At 44.1% G+C, this 16387-nt stretch overlaps 1 protein-coding gene and 1 pseudogene across 4 annotated transcripts in view; one reads left to right on the plus strand and one right to left on the minus strand.

The window, feature by feature from the left end:
• The first annotated feature begins 45 nt into the window (after positions 1 to 45).
• The window catches only part of UIMC1 (ubiquitin interaction motif containing 1), a 90621-nt gene continuing 74279 nt past the window's right edge, over positions 46 to 16387 (plus strand). For 3 of the 4 annotated variants that reach the window (XM_006158875.3, XM_027775929.1, XM_006158878.3), the window contains exons 1-3: positions 46 to 109; positions 10931 to 11085; positions 15947 to 16034. In XM_006158875.3, coding sequence (XP_006158937.1) covers positions 10939 to 11085; positions 15947 to 16034 — 235 coding nt within the window. In that variant the 5' untranslated portion in view covers positions 46 to 109; positions 10931 to 10938. The remainder of the gene's footprint in view (positions 110 to 10930; positions 11086 to 15946; positions 16035 to 16387) is intronic. The other variant, XM_006158877.3, reaches the window with a different exon arrangement.
• On the minus strand, positions 13804 to 14552 carry LOC102499954 (DAZ-associated protein 2-like; annotated as a pseudogene).

Consider the following 16387-nt stretch of genomic DNA (forward strand, 5'->3'; position numbering starts at 1 on the left):
GTTGTCGTGTGCCGACTCCTCCCGAGCCGAGCTGTGCCTTGGGGACCGCGACGGCGGGCTTCGGGCTCAGTACCGGGCGCGCGAATCTTCGCGAAAGCCTTCGTGAGCTGTCAGTTTACAGGGGGGACACCGAGGGTCCCGGGCCCGGGGCGCCAGCGCGGGGCTGTGGTTGAATCCGCGGCCTGATCCCGTGTGACCGCGTCCTACCTAAGGGACACCCAGGAAAAGCGACAAGTTTTAGGCTTTTGTACTTTCTTCCTGGGAGGAATTAAGAAAGTGTATTTGAAGTCTGACGCTTCGAAGTTCGGTTCCCTGCACAGCCACAGCCGCCGAGGGCATGAGGTGTCCTCGGCGCGACGTAGGGACCTGGGGTCCGGGCAGAGTCCCGGGGAGCAGTAGCCTCTCGCGGCCGCACCCCGGATGGTGTCCGAGGACGGCGATCACCGGAGGCGCTGCTCCAGGCTTGGGTGGGCTGCGGTCCCACGCGGAGGCCGAGCGGACTCGGGAGGGCCAGCACGGGGTGCGTGTGCAGTGGCGCGTTCACACCCGCTTCCTCCGTCAGCCTCGGAAACGAGCTCCTCGTGAGCCCCCGGTAAAGAACTTGGCACCAGGTTTCTGAAAGTTTCTACGTGTAGTTTCTCCCGAGTGCACACACTCGTGTGCGTGTGTGAGAGCGAGAACCCCTGACAGTCCCCATCCCATCGTCCCCAGGCCTCAGGCAGCCCAGAGCACCTGAAGGGACACCTCTCATTAGCGATGGCCTCACGGGGACAGCGTTTCCTGCGGCGCCACCATCTGGCCGCACCAAGTTTCTTGGCTGTTTAGGGGGAAGAGTCGGGCCCCCAAACTTTCAAAGCAATTTTAACAGGTCCCATACTAGAATGTCGGGGTTCTTGTCAGCTGATTCTTTAGATCAAGATGATGGGTGTGCAAAAGGAAAATGACAGTAATATCCCAAATTAGAGATTTTCAGAGATGCCACCAGAAATTTTATGTGGGAAATAAATAGTATGTGTCATTATTGATAACCTTTCTGCTTGCGCATCATTCTAGAGACATTTTGTTCCTGTCAACGATGAAGCACCCACAAGCAGGTGGTGTGGTGCTTGAGGCACCAGACTCCCATATGGCCAGCTGCGGTTTGAGTCCCAGGCCTGGTGGCTTGCTTTCTCACTTTCTCTGTCTCTCTGGGCAAATTAAAAAATAACTAATAGCAGTGGGACCAGCAGGTGGCGTGGGGGTTAAGGTGCCGGACACTCCCGCATGGCTGACCATGTCGGACCTGGTGGCTTGCTTTCTCACTTCTCCTCTCTCTCTTTGCGTGTATCTCTCTCTATCAAATTAAAAATGGATGAATGGATGAATAAAACTAAATAAATAATTCTTTAAAAATAATAAACTAAGTAAATAATTCTTTAAAAAAATAACTAATAACAACAAATAAAATTAATTAAATAAATCTTAAAAAAAAAAAGGTTCCGTTGGCCCCTAGATTAAATTCCTCCTTCACATGAAGTTAGTAGTAATTCATTATATAACCTCAATTCAAAGTAAATAAAGATAAACCTTTGTTTTGGTGAATTTTTAAATTTTTTTATCTTGAAGGAAATGGCTTAAAGAAAAATAGCTTAAGTATCTTCTTATGTTGGCTTGCTTGTTTAAAATGACTAGTCTGAGCCAGACTGTGGCATGGATCTGATTATGTGACCTGATTCAGTATGACCTCCTGCATGCTTTGGGTTCTGAACCTAGTGGCGACAGGAGAGAGAAATGGAGGAGAAGGCATTGTGGTATGAACATTCCTTCTTGCTCTCTTTCCCCACAGAGTACATGCACTCTCTGGCAAATTTAAAAAATAAAACTGATCAGTGATCTTTTTTACTCAATTACTGTTTTCACAGTATTTGACTAAATATCAGTATTGTAATTCTGCAATGTGAATCTGTAGAGTTCCTGTACTTACTGCTTCTTTTTTTTAAAAAAAACTAATTTTATTTATTTTAATTCATTTATTTTTTAAAAAAATTTGACCAGAGAGAGAGAGAGGGAAAGTGAGAAAGCAAGCCACCAGGTCTGGGACTCAAACCATGGTTGGCCATGTGGGAGTGTTCAGCACCTTAACCACCACACCACCTGCTGGTCCCAGTACTTAATGCTTCTTATTGATTTACTTTCCTTTAAGACATTAAAAGGAGCTGGCACATGGCGTGGTGGGTGATTTAAGGTGCTAGACTCCCACATGGTCGATTGCAGTGTGAATCCTGGACCTGGATGGCTTGCTTTATCACTTTCCCTCTTTCTCTCTGGTCAAAAAAAAAAAAAAAAAAAAAAAGGACCAGCAGATGGTATAATGGTTTTGTCACTGGACTCCCATTAGTTGACTACAGTTCAAGTTACAGACCCAATGGCTTAAATTCACACTGGCTGTGTGTGCATGCATGTCCAAAATCCTGAGAGGAGGATGGGGGGAAGGGATTGTGGCAAGGCCCTCCCCTCTGGGGGGAGGGGTAATCTCTCACTTTCTGTCTCTTTGGTGAGCCTATACACCCTATAGCAAAAATCTAAAAAAAAAAAAAAAAAAAAAAACCCCTACATAAATAATGATTTTTTTATAAGAATTCTTTTTTGTTTAACTTCAGTTATTATTATTTTTAATTTGACCAGAGAGAGAGAGAGAGAAAGTGAGAAAGCAAGCTGCCTGGTTCAAGACTGGAGCCTTGGTCAGCCTTGTGGGAATCCAGCACCTTTGACCACCATACCACCTGATTGGCTCCAATAAATAATTCTTTAAGAAAAAATGTGTATCTGGTAGTACAGTTACCCATGCTATAAAATTTGAGCACATTGGGGGGCCTGCAGGTGGCATGGTGGTTAAGGGTGCTGAACTCCCACATGGCTGACAGTTCAAGTCCCAGACCCAGTGACTTGCTTTCTTGCAAGTCACCTCTCTCTTTCTCCCTCTCTCTTTCTCTCTCTGTCCCTCTCTGGTCAAATTAAAATAAATGAAATTAAATTAAATTCTTTAAAAAAGAAAAAAATTGAGCAGATTGGCTTAATAACTTTATGGTACAGAAAATGATTTAGTAAGGTGGAAACTACTCCAAACAAGATATTTTCCTAGGGCATTATGATTATCCAGTCTTCCCCCATACTAATTGCTACTTCCAAGTCCTATTCATGCTATTGTGTGAGACTATATAACTTCCTTTTTCTTTCTTTTCTTTTTTTTTTGGAGAGGTTTTTGCTATAGGGCGTGTGTGCTCACCAGATAGACAGAGACAGGCAGAAAGCAGGAAATCACTCCCCAGGGGGGATGGCCAAGCTGCAATCTCTTCTCCATTCTCCTCTTGGGATCTTGGGCAGGCACGCATACGCGCCCAGCGTGAGTTTAAGCCACCAGGTCCGAGACGAGACTTGAACCGCGGTCGACTACGAGACTTGAACCGCGGTCGACTACGTGGGAGTCCAGTGACATAGCCATTATGCTAACTGCTGGTCCCTATTTAGCTTTATTTAGCTATAACCCATGACTTTATATAGCATTTAATAATTTAAGTATACACTTTATGCCACTTATTAATCCAGCAAATATTTTTGTGTTTATACCATATATTACACAGCAGTTTTTATTACAAGAAATATAAAAATAAGTTATGGGGGACCAGCAGGTGGCATGGTGGTTAAGGCACTGGACACTCCCACATGGCTGACCATGGTTCGAGTCCCGGACTTGGTGGCTTGCTTTCTCACTTTCTCTCTCTCTCTCTCTGTCAAATTAAAAATAAATGAATGAATGAATAAATAAACTTTAATAAACAATTAAAAAAATAAGTTATGAAATATTGGGGTCAGAAGTCAAAGGTGCAAGTACCTACTTTGAGAAAGTTACTTAACTTTCCTGCGCCTATGCTTCTTCACAGTGAACATAGTGTTATATGTATGTTCATAAAAATAGTTGACTTTTTTCTTTCATGAAAGAGAGATGGACAGATAGGCAGTACCCCTCACAGGGTCTCACATGCCGTGGACCTTTCCCCAGCGTCCTCCCTGGTCAGAATGTGGGCGTGCCTAGTGTGTTCAGGACTACCAGGATCCCAGGCCTGGCCTCCCATACTGCTCCAGCAGTGGGCAGCAGGACCACGTTGCCTGCACCGCTGTGGCTGGTCCAAGTGATAATATATACTTGCAGTTTTCTGAGAATTAACTGAAAATTCTCTCATCATTATTTAATTTTTATTATTATTGTTTAACAAAAAAAATTTTTTGGAAAGGTTTTTGCTATAAGGCATGTTCACTCATCAGAAAAACAGAGAGACAGGGGACCAGCGGATGGCGTGGTGGTTAAGGTGCTGGACACTCCCACATGGCCGACCACAGTTTGAGTCCCAGACCTGATGGCTTCCTTTCTCCCTTTCTCTCTCTCTCTCTCTGTGTCTCTCTCTGGTCAAATTAAAATAAATGAATGAATAAATAAAATTAAATAAATAATAATTTAAAAAAGAAAAAGAGAGAGAGACAGACAGTAAGCGAGAAATCACCCCCGAGGGGAGATGGCTACACCGCAATTCCTTTTCCTCCATTCTCCTCTCGGGATCTTGGGCACGCACGCACATGCACCCGGCGTGAATTTAAGCCACTGGGTTTGGGACTCGAACTGCGGTTGACTACATGGGAGTCCAGTGACATTATGCTAACTGCTGGTCCCTGTTATTATTATTTTTTAAGATACTGTCTTGTCATGTGATAGTTCTTCTGTCTCCGTTTCCCATCTGGAACTTAAAGATTTGTGATACCCTTTTTTTCTTTTCTTTTTTGGGCTTTTTAAAATTTACTAATTTCTCCTATCAGAGAGAGATACGAATGGACAGGCATCTTTTTATTTTTTATTTTTTTGAGTTATTATTATTTTTTTTTGTTATAGTGCACGTGCGCTCACCAGAAAGACAGAGAGAGACAGAGAGATAGAAAGCGAGAAATCACCCCCCAGGAGGGATGGCCATGCCACAATCCCTTCTCCTCTTGGGTTCTTGGGCATGCACGCACATGTGCCTGGCGTGAGTTTAAGCCACTGGGTCCAGGACTTGAACCGTGGTCGACTACATGAGAGTTCAGCGATATAGCCATTACGCCAACTGCTGGTCCTTCCTGGCGTGAGTTTTAAGCCACAGGGTCCAGGACTTGAGCCGCAGTCAACTATGTGGGAGTACGGCAACTAACCACTACTTCATCTGCTGCTCCCAAAACAGAGCAAACTTTCTACTGATTGGGTGCTGCAACTGTTATGCTCAGATCAGCTGCAGACAAGAGTAGAGCTTTCCATGGAAATTGTAGACAAGTGGGATCAAGATCCTGAAGCATTTCTTGGGAGATGGCACGTGGCTTTACTAGTACTGTCGTGAAGACAAAGCATGATCAAAGCAGTGGCTACCATGGCCAGCAGATAGCATGGTGGTTGGGGTGCTGGACTCCCACATGGCCAATTGCAATTCGAGTCCCAGACCTGGCAGCTTGGTTTCTCATTTTCTCTCTCTCTCTGTCTCTCTCTGGTGAGCATATGGGTCCTATAGCAAACTAAAAATAATAATAAATACAGTTTTAAAAATAATTCTTTAATAAAAACACAAATAAGAAACAAAGCAGTGGCTGTTAAGATGTGGAAATGGTCCAGTTAAAGCAGAGGCAGACTGATAGGCCAAGAGCAGAGGCTGTGGCAGCAGTGTTTGGGATGCTCAAGGCGTTTGCCTGTGACTTTCTCAGGGTCAAAGAATACTCTCTCCTTGTTGTCCCAGTGCTTTGAGGGGCCAGTAGATGATGTGGCGGTTAAGGTGCTGGGCTCCTACATAGCCAGCTGAGGTTTGAGTTCCAGACCCGGCGGCCTGCTTTCTTTCTCTCTCTGTCTCTGGTGAGTGCACATACCTTGTAACAAACTAAGAGAAAAAATGGTAAATAAAATTAAATATAATAAATAAATTAAAAAATGCTTTGAGAAAATTATCCAAAACTTTAGTAGAAAAATGCCTGGGAAAACTTCACCAGAGTCGTTTACCACAATGTTCCTGCTCACTGCTGTCATCAAACAAGGGCGCATCTGTGACAACTTTGATGGGCATTTAGGAGGCACCCACCTGAGTCCGGAGGTGGCTCCTTCTCACTTCCTTTTGTTTTCTAGTCTTAAATCAGAAATAGTTAGCTAAAAAGACTGCACTGACATGGGTCAATTTACAGGACCCGTCTTTCTAGGAGTGGACTAAATGGCTGGCACTGTCACTAAAGCATCTTGAACTTGATGAAGTTTATGTTGAGAAATGAAGGTTTTTTAAAAGGATCATTTAACTTTATTTATAATTTGATGAGAGAGGGACAGAGCAAGAGAAAGAGAAAGTGAGAAAGTAAGCCGCCAGGTTCGGGACTTGAACTGTGGTCAGCCATGTGGGAATCCAGCACCCTCAATCACCACATCACTTGCCGACCCCAAGAAATAAAGTTTATATTGTTTATTTACTTTTTTAAAATTGTCAGAGTGTGCATGTGCTTACTGGAGAGTGAGAGGGAGAAAGTGGGGGAGAGAAACCCCTCAGTGGGACGTGGTCACACTGCAATCTGGCTTCCCCTCTCTCTCTATCCCATTAGGGTTTTGGACTTACATGTCCAGGTGCACAGAGATTTTCAAGCTGCCAGGCTGGGATCTGAACCTCTGTTGGCCATGTGAGATCTGGCTTCCTACGCACAGGGCTGAACTGTTATGCTATGGGTTTTTAGTGTTTAATTTCAGTTTACTGTATTTTGAAGCTCAAGGGAAGTGTATACTGTGAATAAACTATGTGTAGCTTTCGAATTTTTTTTATGCCGAAATTAACTCTTTAATTTTGTTTCCCTATGAACTTAAAGGAGAAAGAGGAAACATTCCCCCCCACCCCACAGTGGGGCGTGGCCGCACTGCATTCCCTTCTTCATTTCTCCATCCTGTTGGGACCTTGGTCCTGCACACACATGCTGCCAGTGTGTTTTTCAAGCCTCCAGGGCCAGGATGTAGACCATGTGATCTGTGTAGTGGACATGTGGGGTTTGGCTCCCTTAACTACTAGACAACAGGGCTGGACCCTATGAACTTTTTAAAGTCCCTTATACTGAATTTTGTACATTTACGGGCCATGGTGAATAAAAACAGTGTGAGAGTCAGGCACAAGAGAAGGTGATGCAGTCAAGTGACAGAGCAAATGCTAGACATGTAAGTCTGCTGCAGGTGTCCCATGGAGGATGACCACACCATATTCCCCTCTCCTCCTTTCTCCTCTCAGGATTTTGGGCGCGCGCGTGCACACACACACACACACACAAACACACACACACCTGGTGTGTTTTTTCAAATCCTGGGTCCAGGACTTGAACCACACAATCAGCCATGTGGGATTCAGTGCCTTAACCACCATACCACCTGCTGGCTCTGTGACACATTGTTTTATGGTAGACTTCCTTTTTTATAAGTAGGAGTGTACCCTGAAATAATGATAAAAAGTGTCGTATAGTAAGAACATAAACTATTAACATAATTTATTGTCATTATTAAGTGTTATGTACTGTCTATACTTTTTTTTTAAGAGTTGTTTTATTTAACTTTATTTGTTTATTTTGATTTGTCAAAGACGGACAAAGAAAGAGAGGAAAGTGAGAAAGCAAGCTGCCAGGTCTGGGACTCGAAGCGCAGTTGGCCGTGTGGGAGTCCAGTGCCCTTAACCCGATGCCACCTGCCGGCCCCTGTACTATATATATACTTTTACTATATACTTTTTAAAAAATATTTTTCTTAATTAGTTTTCTGTAGAATGGGTATGCTTGCCAGAAAGAGACAGAGGCAGAGGGAGAGAGAAAGTGAGAAATCACTCCCTCCCTGCCCCCCGGGGGGAATGGCCATGCCACAATACCTTGTTTCTAGTCTTCTCTTGAGATTTTGAGCACACGTGTACACATACCCAGTGTATTTTTCAAGCCGTTGGGTCCAGGACTTCAACTGTGCAATTGGTAATGTGGGATCCTGCTGACTTAAACACCATGCCACTAGCTGGCCACCTGTCAGGATTTTGGGAATGCACATACATGCACACACCTGGGATAGGATTCAAGCAGTACGGTCAACCATGTGGTATCCAGCTCTTAACCACCAGGCCATTGGGCTGTCCCTTTAATTTTTAAAAAATTATTTCATTTAACTTTTTTCATTTTACTTATTTACCTTATTTTAATTTGACCGAGGGGAGTGGGGAGAGAGAGAAAGAGAGAGAGAGCGAGCGAGCGAGCAAGCTGCCAGGGAAATGAACCATGGTTGGCCGTGTGGGAGTCCAGTGCCCTTAACCACTATGCCACCTGCTGGCCCCTAATATATATATATTTTAAACCGGATCTCATTATGTTGAGAACCTCCAGCCTCAGCTTCCTAGATAACTGGGAATAGGGGTGTGTGTCATTGTCCCTGGCTTTGTTCTTTTTCTCAAGATTATTTTGTCTGTTCTGGGATCTTTACATTTCCCTGTGAACTTTAAGATTAGCTTATCTATGTCCACAAACAAGTCAGTTGAGATTTTATTAGAGATTATAGTGTATCTGTAGAGCAATTTGGGGACTATTGACATATTAACAGGGGCTAGCCAGTGACATGGTGGTTATGGTGGCTGGATCCTACATGGCTGACTGCTGTTCCAGTCCTGGCTGGACTGGTGGATTGAAAAGACACACTGGGCATGTGTGCATATGTGTGTGCATGCATATGTGCATGTGTGGATGTGTGCGTGCCCAGAATCCTGAAAGATATAATGAAGTGATTCCCCGTGGGGAGTGCTTGCTCATCTGCCTCCAGTGCCTCTGGTGAGCACCTGTACACTCAGGCAAAATTTTAAAATGATGGAATTTTATAAGTTTCAATTCTGGAGTGTTCGTTACTAGCACATGAAAGGTGCTTTCGTGTTTGTTCGCTCTTTATATATATATACACATATACGTATATTTATGTAATTTTGATTTGCCATAGGGCACCTGTGACCTGCATTCCCTGGAGAAAGACAGAGAGAATGGGAATGTGAAAATCACCCCTCCATTCTCCTCTTAGGACTTTGGGCATACATGCACACACGTCTGTCATGTTTTTCAAGTTGCTGGGTAGTTCCCTATGTGGCATCCAGCCACCTTAACCATCACGCAGCATTATAGCAATATAATTGTTTTTTGTATATTGACTTCATGTCCTGCAACTTTCATGAATTCAGTCATTAGTTATAATAGCTTTTTTAGTGGATTTCTTTGTTTTTTAAAAATTATTATTTTGGAGAGATTTTTGCTATTGGGTGCATGCAACTTGGCAGAGAGATAGAGGGACAGAAAGCGAGAAATTACTCCCCAGGAGGGAGTTGGCCACTCTGCAATCCCTTCTCCTCCATTCTCCTCTTGAGATTTTGGGCATGCATGTACATGTGCCTGGCATGAAGTTTGTTCTTTTAAAATTTTTTAAAGACTCATTTATTTATTTAATTTTATTTGTTATTTTTAAAATTTGACCAGAAGAGACTGAGAGAGAGAAAGGGAAAGTGTGAAGGCAAGCTGCCAGGTTCCAGGACTTGAACCACAGTTAACCATGTGGGAGTCCAGCACCTTAACTACCACGCCACCTGCTAGGCCCCAGCTGTAAATTTTAAGTCACTGGGTCTGGTACTTGAACCTGTGGTTAACAATGTGGGAATCCAGCACTGTAACCGTTATGCCATCTGCTGGTCCCAATTTCTTAGTTTTTAAAGAATACAGTATAAGGACCAGCAGGTGTTTTAGGTGTTGGACTCCCACATGGCTGACCACAGATTGAGTCCAGACTTGGTGGCTTGAAAATTATGCAAGGTGGGGTGCATGAATGTGTGTGCCCAAACTCCCGGGAGCAGAATGGAAGAGGAGGGATTGTAGCATGCCATCCCCACCACTCCCACCCCCCTGTGATTTTTCACTTTTCCCCTTGTCGCTAGCTATCACTCTGACCAGTGCACATGCTCTACAACCAAAATAACAACAACAACAAAAAACAACCAAAAAAACCCCCTTAATTAAAAAAGCATACAATATATTTGCAAATGGTGACAGGTTTAGAAATTCCTCTCCGAGTGTATTTTATTTCTTTTAGCCTAGTTGACCTGTCTAGAACCTCCAGTATAAAGGTTAGTGGTAAACGCAGATATTCTTGGGGCCAACAGTTGGTGCTGAGCATAAGGCAGTTGGATGTCACATGGCTGGCTGACTGACCTCATGTGGTTTGAGTCTGGTGCCTCAAAAAACACATCAGGCACATAGGCATGCAGGCGTGTGTGCCCAAAATCCCAAGAGGAGAATGGAGGAGAAGGGATTGCAGTGTGGCCACCCCCCTTGGGGGGTGGTTTCTCACTTTCCCTGTCTCTGTCTCTGTCTCTTTCTCTCTCTGTCTCTCTCCAGTGATCACACGTGCCCTATAGCAAACTTAGATTCATAAATAAAATAAGAGGGACCAGCAGTTAGCGTAATGACTATGTCGCTGGACTCCCACGTAGTCGACCGCGGTTCGAGTCCCGGACCCGGTGGCTTAAACTCACGCCGGGCGCGTGTGCGTGCGTGCCCAAGATCCCGAGAGGAGAATGGAGGAGAAGGGATTGCGGCGTGGCCATCCCCCCTGGGGGGTGATTTCCTGCTTTCTATCTCTCTGTCTCTCTCTGTCTGTCTGGCGAGCGCACGCGCCCTATAGCAAAAACCTCTCCAAAAAATAAAATAAAATAAAATAAAATAAAATAAAAATAAAATAAGAAAGGCATTCATATTTTCCTTCTGGTCTTAAGGTGAAAACATACAATCTTTTAACTTTAAGTATTAAATTGAATAGCGTCTAGAAACTTAGACTTTGAATAAACTATTTGTCCTGGTATTTCAGACAAAAGGATGCCACGGAGAAAGAAAAGGGTTAAAGAAGCCTCTGAATCTGAGAACCTGGAGAAGCAGGATGTGGCAGCCGCAGGTTCCATCAGCGTGAAGAGGAAGCGTAGACTTGAGGATGCCTTCATTGTGATATCTGACAGTGACGGAGAGGTCAGTATTGCGCAGGGAGGCCGCAGGTCTCAGACTGAGCTTCTCTGTAGTAATCGTCCCGCTGTTTAGTGTGCGTATTTCGGTAGGCACTTATGTCTGCTAGTAATTACCATTTTCTCTTCTAGTACTCGTATGTATTTTTTAAATCCTGTTAGCTATAACTTTGAGAATAACGTTGATTGACATCGGCGATAGAGCCTCTTAATAGTGTAATGTATTTAACAGCAAATACAGGGACAGCACAGAAGATAGGCCACGCTGGAAACGCGTCCTGCAGGTAGGACAGCTCAGCTAGAAAAGCATAGTGAGTAGCCAACAGGCAGCATCTTCTGTGGGAGGCACGCTCGGTGACACTGCTGGGGTGCAAGCCCAAGTGTACTTACTTCGTTGAACAGTGAGACAGATTCAAGTGGTCCAATGGCTTTAGAATATATGACTATTGGACATATGGAGTTAAAATAATGTGCAAGTTTACATCAAAGGGAAGAGTATCAACAGTTATTTTTGAATGGATTTTTTTGAGGTCTAGTGCAACTTCATTACTTTATTCGAGTCTTCAAGATAGTCTTTATTCTACATTTTTAGTGTAAAGAATTCACAAGTTAGTGCACCACAGTGTAGAGACATCCAACGCTGAATTTCTGTAACAGTGGTATAATCAGACATCACATGTACAGAACACAACATTTAGATCAACTGAAATTATAAGATAAAATAAAATCTAGTTTCAGAAAATTATAGCAGTATGTATGTGTATATATGTATATTAATATTATATTAATATATAATATAATATTAATTATATAGAATAATATTTAGTCATTTAATTTAATTTTAATTTTTTAAAGTGGAATCTTAGGCATGCATGTGCACATGCCCATTGTGAGTTTTTTCTTAAAGCATAATTTACTTTATTTTATTTATTCATTCATTTATTTTCATTTGACCAGAGAAAGACAGACACACGAGAGAAGAAAAAAGTGGGAAAGCAAGCCACCAGGTCCAGGACTCGAACCATGTTGGCCTTGTGGTAGTGTCCAGCACATTAATCACCATGCCAGCTGCTGGCCCCCTGTTCTGAGTTTTAAGCTGTGGGTCGACTACTTGGGAGTCTAGCAGCAACATAACCATTATGCCATCTGCTGGTCTCACAAAAGCAAAATATTAAGTATTCCCTGAAATATTTTCTTTTAGAGGTTTTTGCCTCAGGGTACATGTTCTCTCTGAAGAAAGAGACAAAGTCAGTGAGAGGGAAAATGAGAACTCACCCCTGGGAGGAATGGCCACATCACATTCCTTTTCCTCTAGTTTCCTCCTGGGATCTTGGACATGCACACACATGTGCCTGACATGATTTTGAAGCCACTGGGTTCAGGACTCACGCCGTGGTCGGCCACATGGGAGTCCAGTGACTTAACTGCTGTGCCATCTACTGACCTCCCTGAAATATTCTTAACTCTAATGAGATTTTATTGGATGCAAGTCATGTTGTCTAAGGAATTCACACCTAAGTTTTAGTCACCTAAGCTTAGGAATTTTTCCTGGGAGCCATGAGTAGATGCAGCAACTCGGACAGAAATGATAACCAGTTCCTGAAAACTCACCTTGATTGGGCTCTCGAATTGGCAGTCAGGCTTTTTTTTTTTTTTTTTTTTTGGGAGAGATTTTCACTGTAGGGCGCGTGCGCTCGCCAGACAGACAGAGAGAGACATAGAGACAGAAAGCGAGAAATCACCCCCCAGGGGGGATGGTCACGCCGCAATCCCTTCTCCTCCATTCTCCTCTCGGGATCTTGGGCACGCACGCACACGCGCCCGGCGTGAGTTTTAAGCCACCGGGTCCGGGACACGAACCACGGTCGACTACGTGGGAGTCCAGCGACATAGCCATTACGCTAACTGCTGGTTCCCGGCAGTCAGGCTTTTTGACTCCTCTTAGTTCCTCTTTTTTTAATTATTATTTTTTTAATAGACTATAGATTAGTTTGTTTTTAACACCCATCATGACATGAATTCATAGGGAATAATATCGAGTCGGTCCCATCTATCCGCTTGGTTCAACAGAGCGGGTGGAAGGAAGACAGGACGCAGGTGCCAGATTTGAAGCTGGGGCTACTGCCGGCAACATTCCTCCTCCGACAGCAGGGAGAAGGCCAATTAGTCCGACTGACGCTCTCTTCTGCACCATTGATTCAGTGGCGATTGGTGGGAGGGGAGAGAAGACTGCGGTTGGAGATGAGATGTGGGGTGAAAGATGGAAAGAAAAAGGCAGGCAACTAGTGTGCTTCATTTATAACAAGTCTTATAAGTCAAGGACTTAAGGAGATTAAAGATCAATCAGAATAATTCGACAACTTTAATTTTTAGGAAGATCAAAGTTCCCTCGAAACCTAATTTGGTGTTTTATTACTAAAAGCGAAGACCAGTATGGCACAATTTTACCCCAGAGGGATTAAAGGAAGATCCTTAGGGCAGTGTCACCCACATTCATTTTATGAATGGATACCTCCCCTACCTTGAAATGCTTTAGGGGAGAGACTGCTGCCATTACATGGCTCTTTACCAAAGCTGAAAATGCCCGAATGTTTGGACACCAGAAAGACACCCCACCAACATGGGTCTAAACTGCAACTTCAGGTTAATCTGACTAAAGCAGTTACATTGTGAGAAGTGCTAAGGTGTGCGACGTCTTTCCTGGCACAGAGGTGGTCTTGGTTTCTCACCAGATGGTGTAGCCACCATCTGAGCTACCCATGAAGTTCCACTTCTGCCGAGTTACGAGGACTGTAGCTGAGCAGTGGTGGGAGGGCATCCGGGAGGTGGAGGAGTAATGGTGCCGGCAGTAGCCCTAGCTTCAAATCTGGCACCTGTGTCCTGTCCTCCTTCCACCCCCAAACCAGGCGGATAGATGGGACCGACTGGATATTATGCCACAGGGATTGTGGCACTGAAAGGCCCAGCAGCCACAGACTGGGCATGCGAAGATATAGAGAGGCGCCAGGAAATGCAGCTGGCGTGGCAGGGACTGTAGCAGCCCCTGGGTGCGTGGGGCTTGGCCGAGGAGCTCAGAGTAGGCAGGTGGAGAGCATCAGTGCAGGGCGGAGCCTGAGGAAGATGCAAGGTCTAGGGGTACGCTGGATTCCAGGGGGCTGTACAGGGTAGACTGGCCGTGTGGGGTAGTGACTTTTGGAGAGGCGCCAGGAAATGCAGCTGGCGTGGCAGGGACTGTAGCAGCCCCTGGGTGCGTGGGGCTTGGCCGAGGAGCTCAGAGTAGGCAGGTGGAGAGCATCAGTGCAGGGCGGAGCCTGAGGAAGATGCAAGGTCTAGGGGTACGCTGGATTCCAGGGGGCTGTACAGGGTAGACTGGCCGTGTGGGGTAGTGACTTTTGCTGCTCATGGAACTGAGAGCCCAGTTTAGCTTGGTGTCACGGACAGTTCTCACTTCGAGTTTTGTTTTTTTTTTTAAGAATTATTTATTCCCTTCCCTTCCCTCCCCCTCTCCCTCCTCATCCCCATCCCCCTTCCTTTTCTTTCCTTTCTCTTTCACTGGAGAGACATAGAGAGAAAGAAAGGAAAAGTGAGAAAGCAAGCCACAAGATCCAGGACTCAGACTGTCGTGGGACATGAGAGAATCCAGCGCCTTAACCACCATGCCACCTGCTGGCGCCCTTTGACTTAATTCTTATACATAGTATAAGGTATATGGATCCAGGTTCTTGTTTTTTATATTATATCTAGCTCTTTAGCATCATATATTGGAAAGGTTGTCATACCTTCATTGCATTTCTTCTTTTAAAATATCAGTCTATGGAATTCTTTTTTTTTTTTTTTTGGAGAGATTTTCACTGTAGGGCGCGTGCGCTCGCCAGACAGACAGAGAGAGACATAGAGACAGAAAGCGAGAAATCACCCCCCCAGGGGAGATGGTCACGCCACAATCCCTTCTCCTCCATTCTCCTCTCGGGATCTTGGGCACGCACGCACACGCACCCGGCGTGAGTTTTAAGCCACCGGGTCCGGGACATGAACCGCGGTCGACTACGTGGGAGTCCAGCGACATAGCCATTATGCTAACTGCTGGTTCTCTTTTTTTTTTTCTTTTAAAGAATTATTCATTTAATTTTATTTATCATCATTTTTTTCTTGAAAGAATTATTTTGTTAACTTTATTTCAGTTTGACCGGTGAGGATTGGGAGGTGGAGAGAAAGTGAGAAAGCAAGCTGCCGGGTCCGGGACTCGAATTGCAGTTGGCCATGTGGGAGTTCAGTGCCCTTAACCACTATGCCATCTGCTAGCCCCATTATTACTATTTTTAAAATTTGCTCCAAGGCATGTACACTCACCAAAGAAAGAGAGAGAAAGAACGTGAGAAGCAGGCACCTGATCTGGGACTCTAACTGCAGTCTGCCACGTGAAAGTCCAGTGCCTTGACCATCGTGCCACCTACAGGCCCCCAGACTATGGAATTTTTAATTTACCCTCTTTTTCTCCTTTCACTACTGATTATTTAGAAGGCGATTTAAAATAAATGAATATACACTCAATTTAGACATCATTCAACCTTGAATCAAGCTTCTCTGATCTTGGGTTGTTGTTTACTGCTATTTTCAAGATAGGCTGGTTTTTATGTGTCTATATATGTGACAGGTAGTAATGTCAATATATTATACATTTTTATGTTTATGATTTTTATTGTTCTAGATCTGATATATTTTCTGTTTGTATTGAAAAGGGTCATATTCTTCTGATGCTTTATGTGCACATTTACAGTGATCACTGAGTCTTCAGTGGCCTCTAATTAGGAGATGGAGAAATACTACCTTTCACGGTAGCCACCCTGATCTTACCTCTTATTTTGCAGCAGGAACCAAAGGAGGAGAACGGATTGCAGAAAACGAAGATAAAACAGTCGAACAGAACAAAGTGTTTGGCTAAAAGAAAAATTGCACGTATGTTTCATTTTTGTGTTGAGAATAGTTGGGCAATTGTACCCGTTACAGACTTGACACTGCTTTCTTCATGAGGAAGAGAGTTCTCGGAATAAGGCCATGTGAGAGTTCAGTGCCCTTAACTGTCATACCACCTGCTGGCCCTCACTGTTAATTTGAACTGTAGTGATTTAAGATCAGTTCCTCAGACTTGCAAAATTTTTCATAAACAGATTTTGTTAAAATATTGCATTTGATCTACTTAATGTACTCAAGTTACTTTCAATTTTGAGAAATATAGCGTGACCATCCCCCTGGGGGGATGTCTGTCTGTCTTTCTGGTGAGAGCATGCGCCCTATAGCAAAAACCGCTC

Source organism: Tupaia chinensis, unplaced genomic scaffold, assembly GCF_000334495.1.
Source record: "Tupaia chinensis unplaced genomic scaffold, TupChi_1.0 Scaffold000612_1, whole genome shotgun sequence".
Classification (NCBI taxonomy): Eukaryota; Metazoa; Chordata; class Mammalia; order Scandentia; family Tupaiidae; genus Tupaia; species Tupaia belangeri.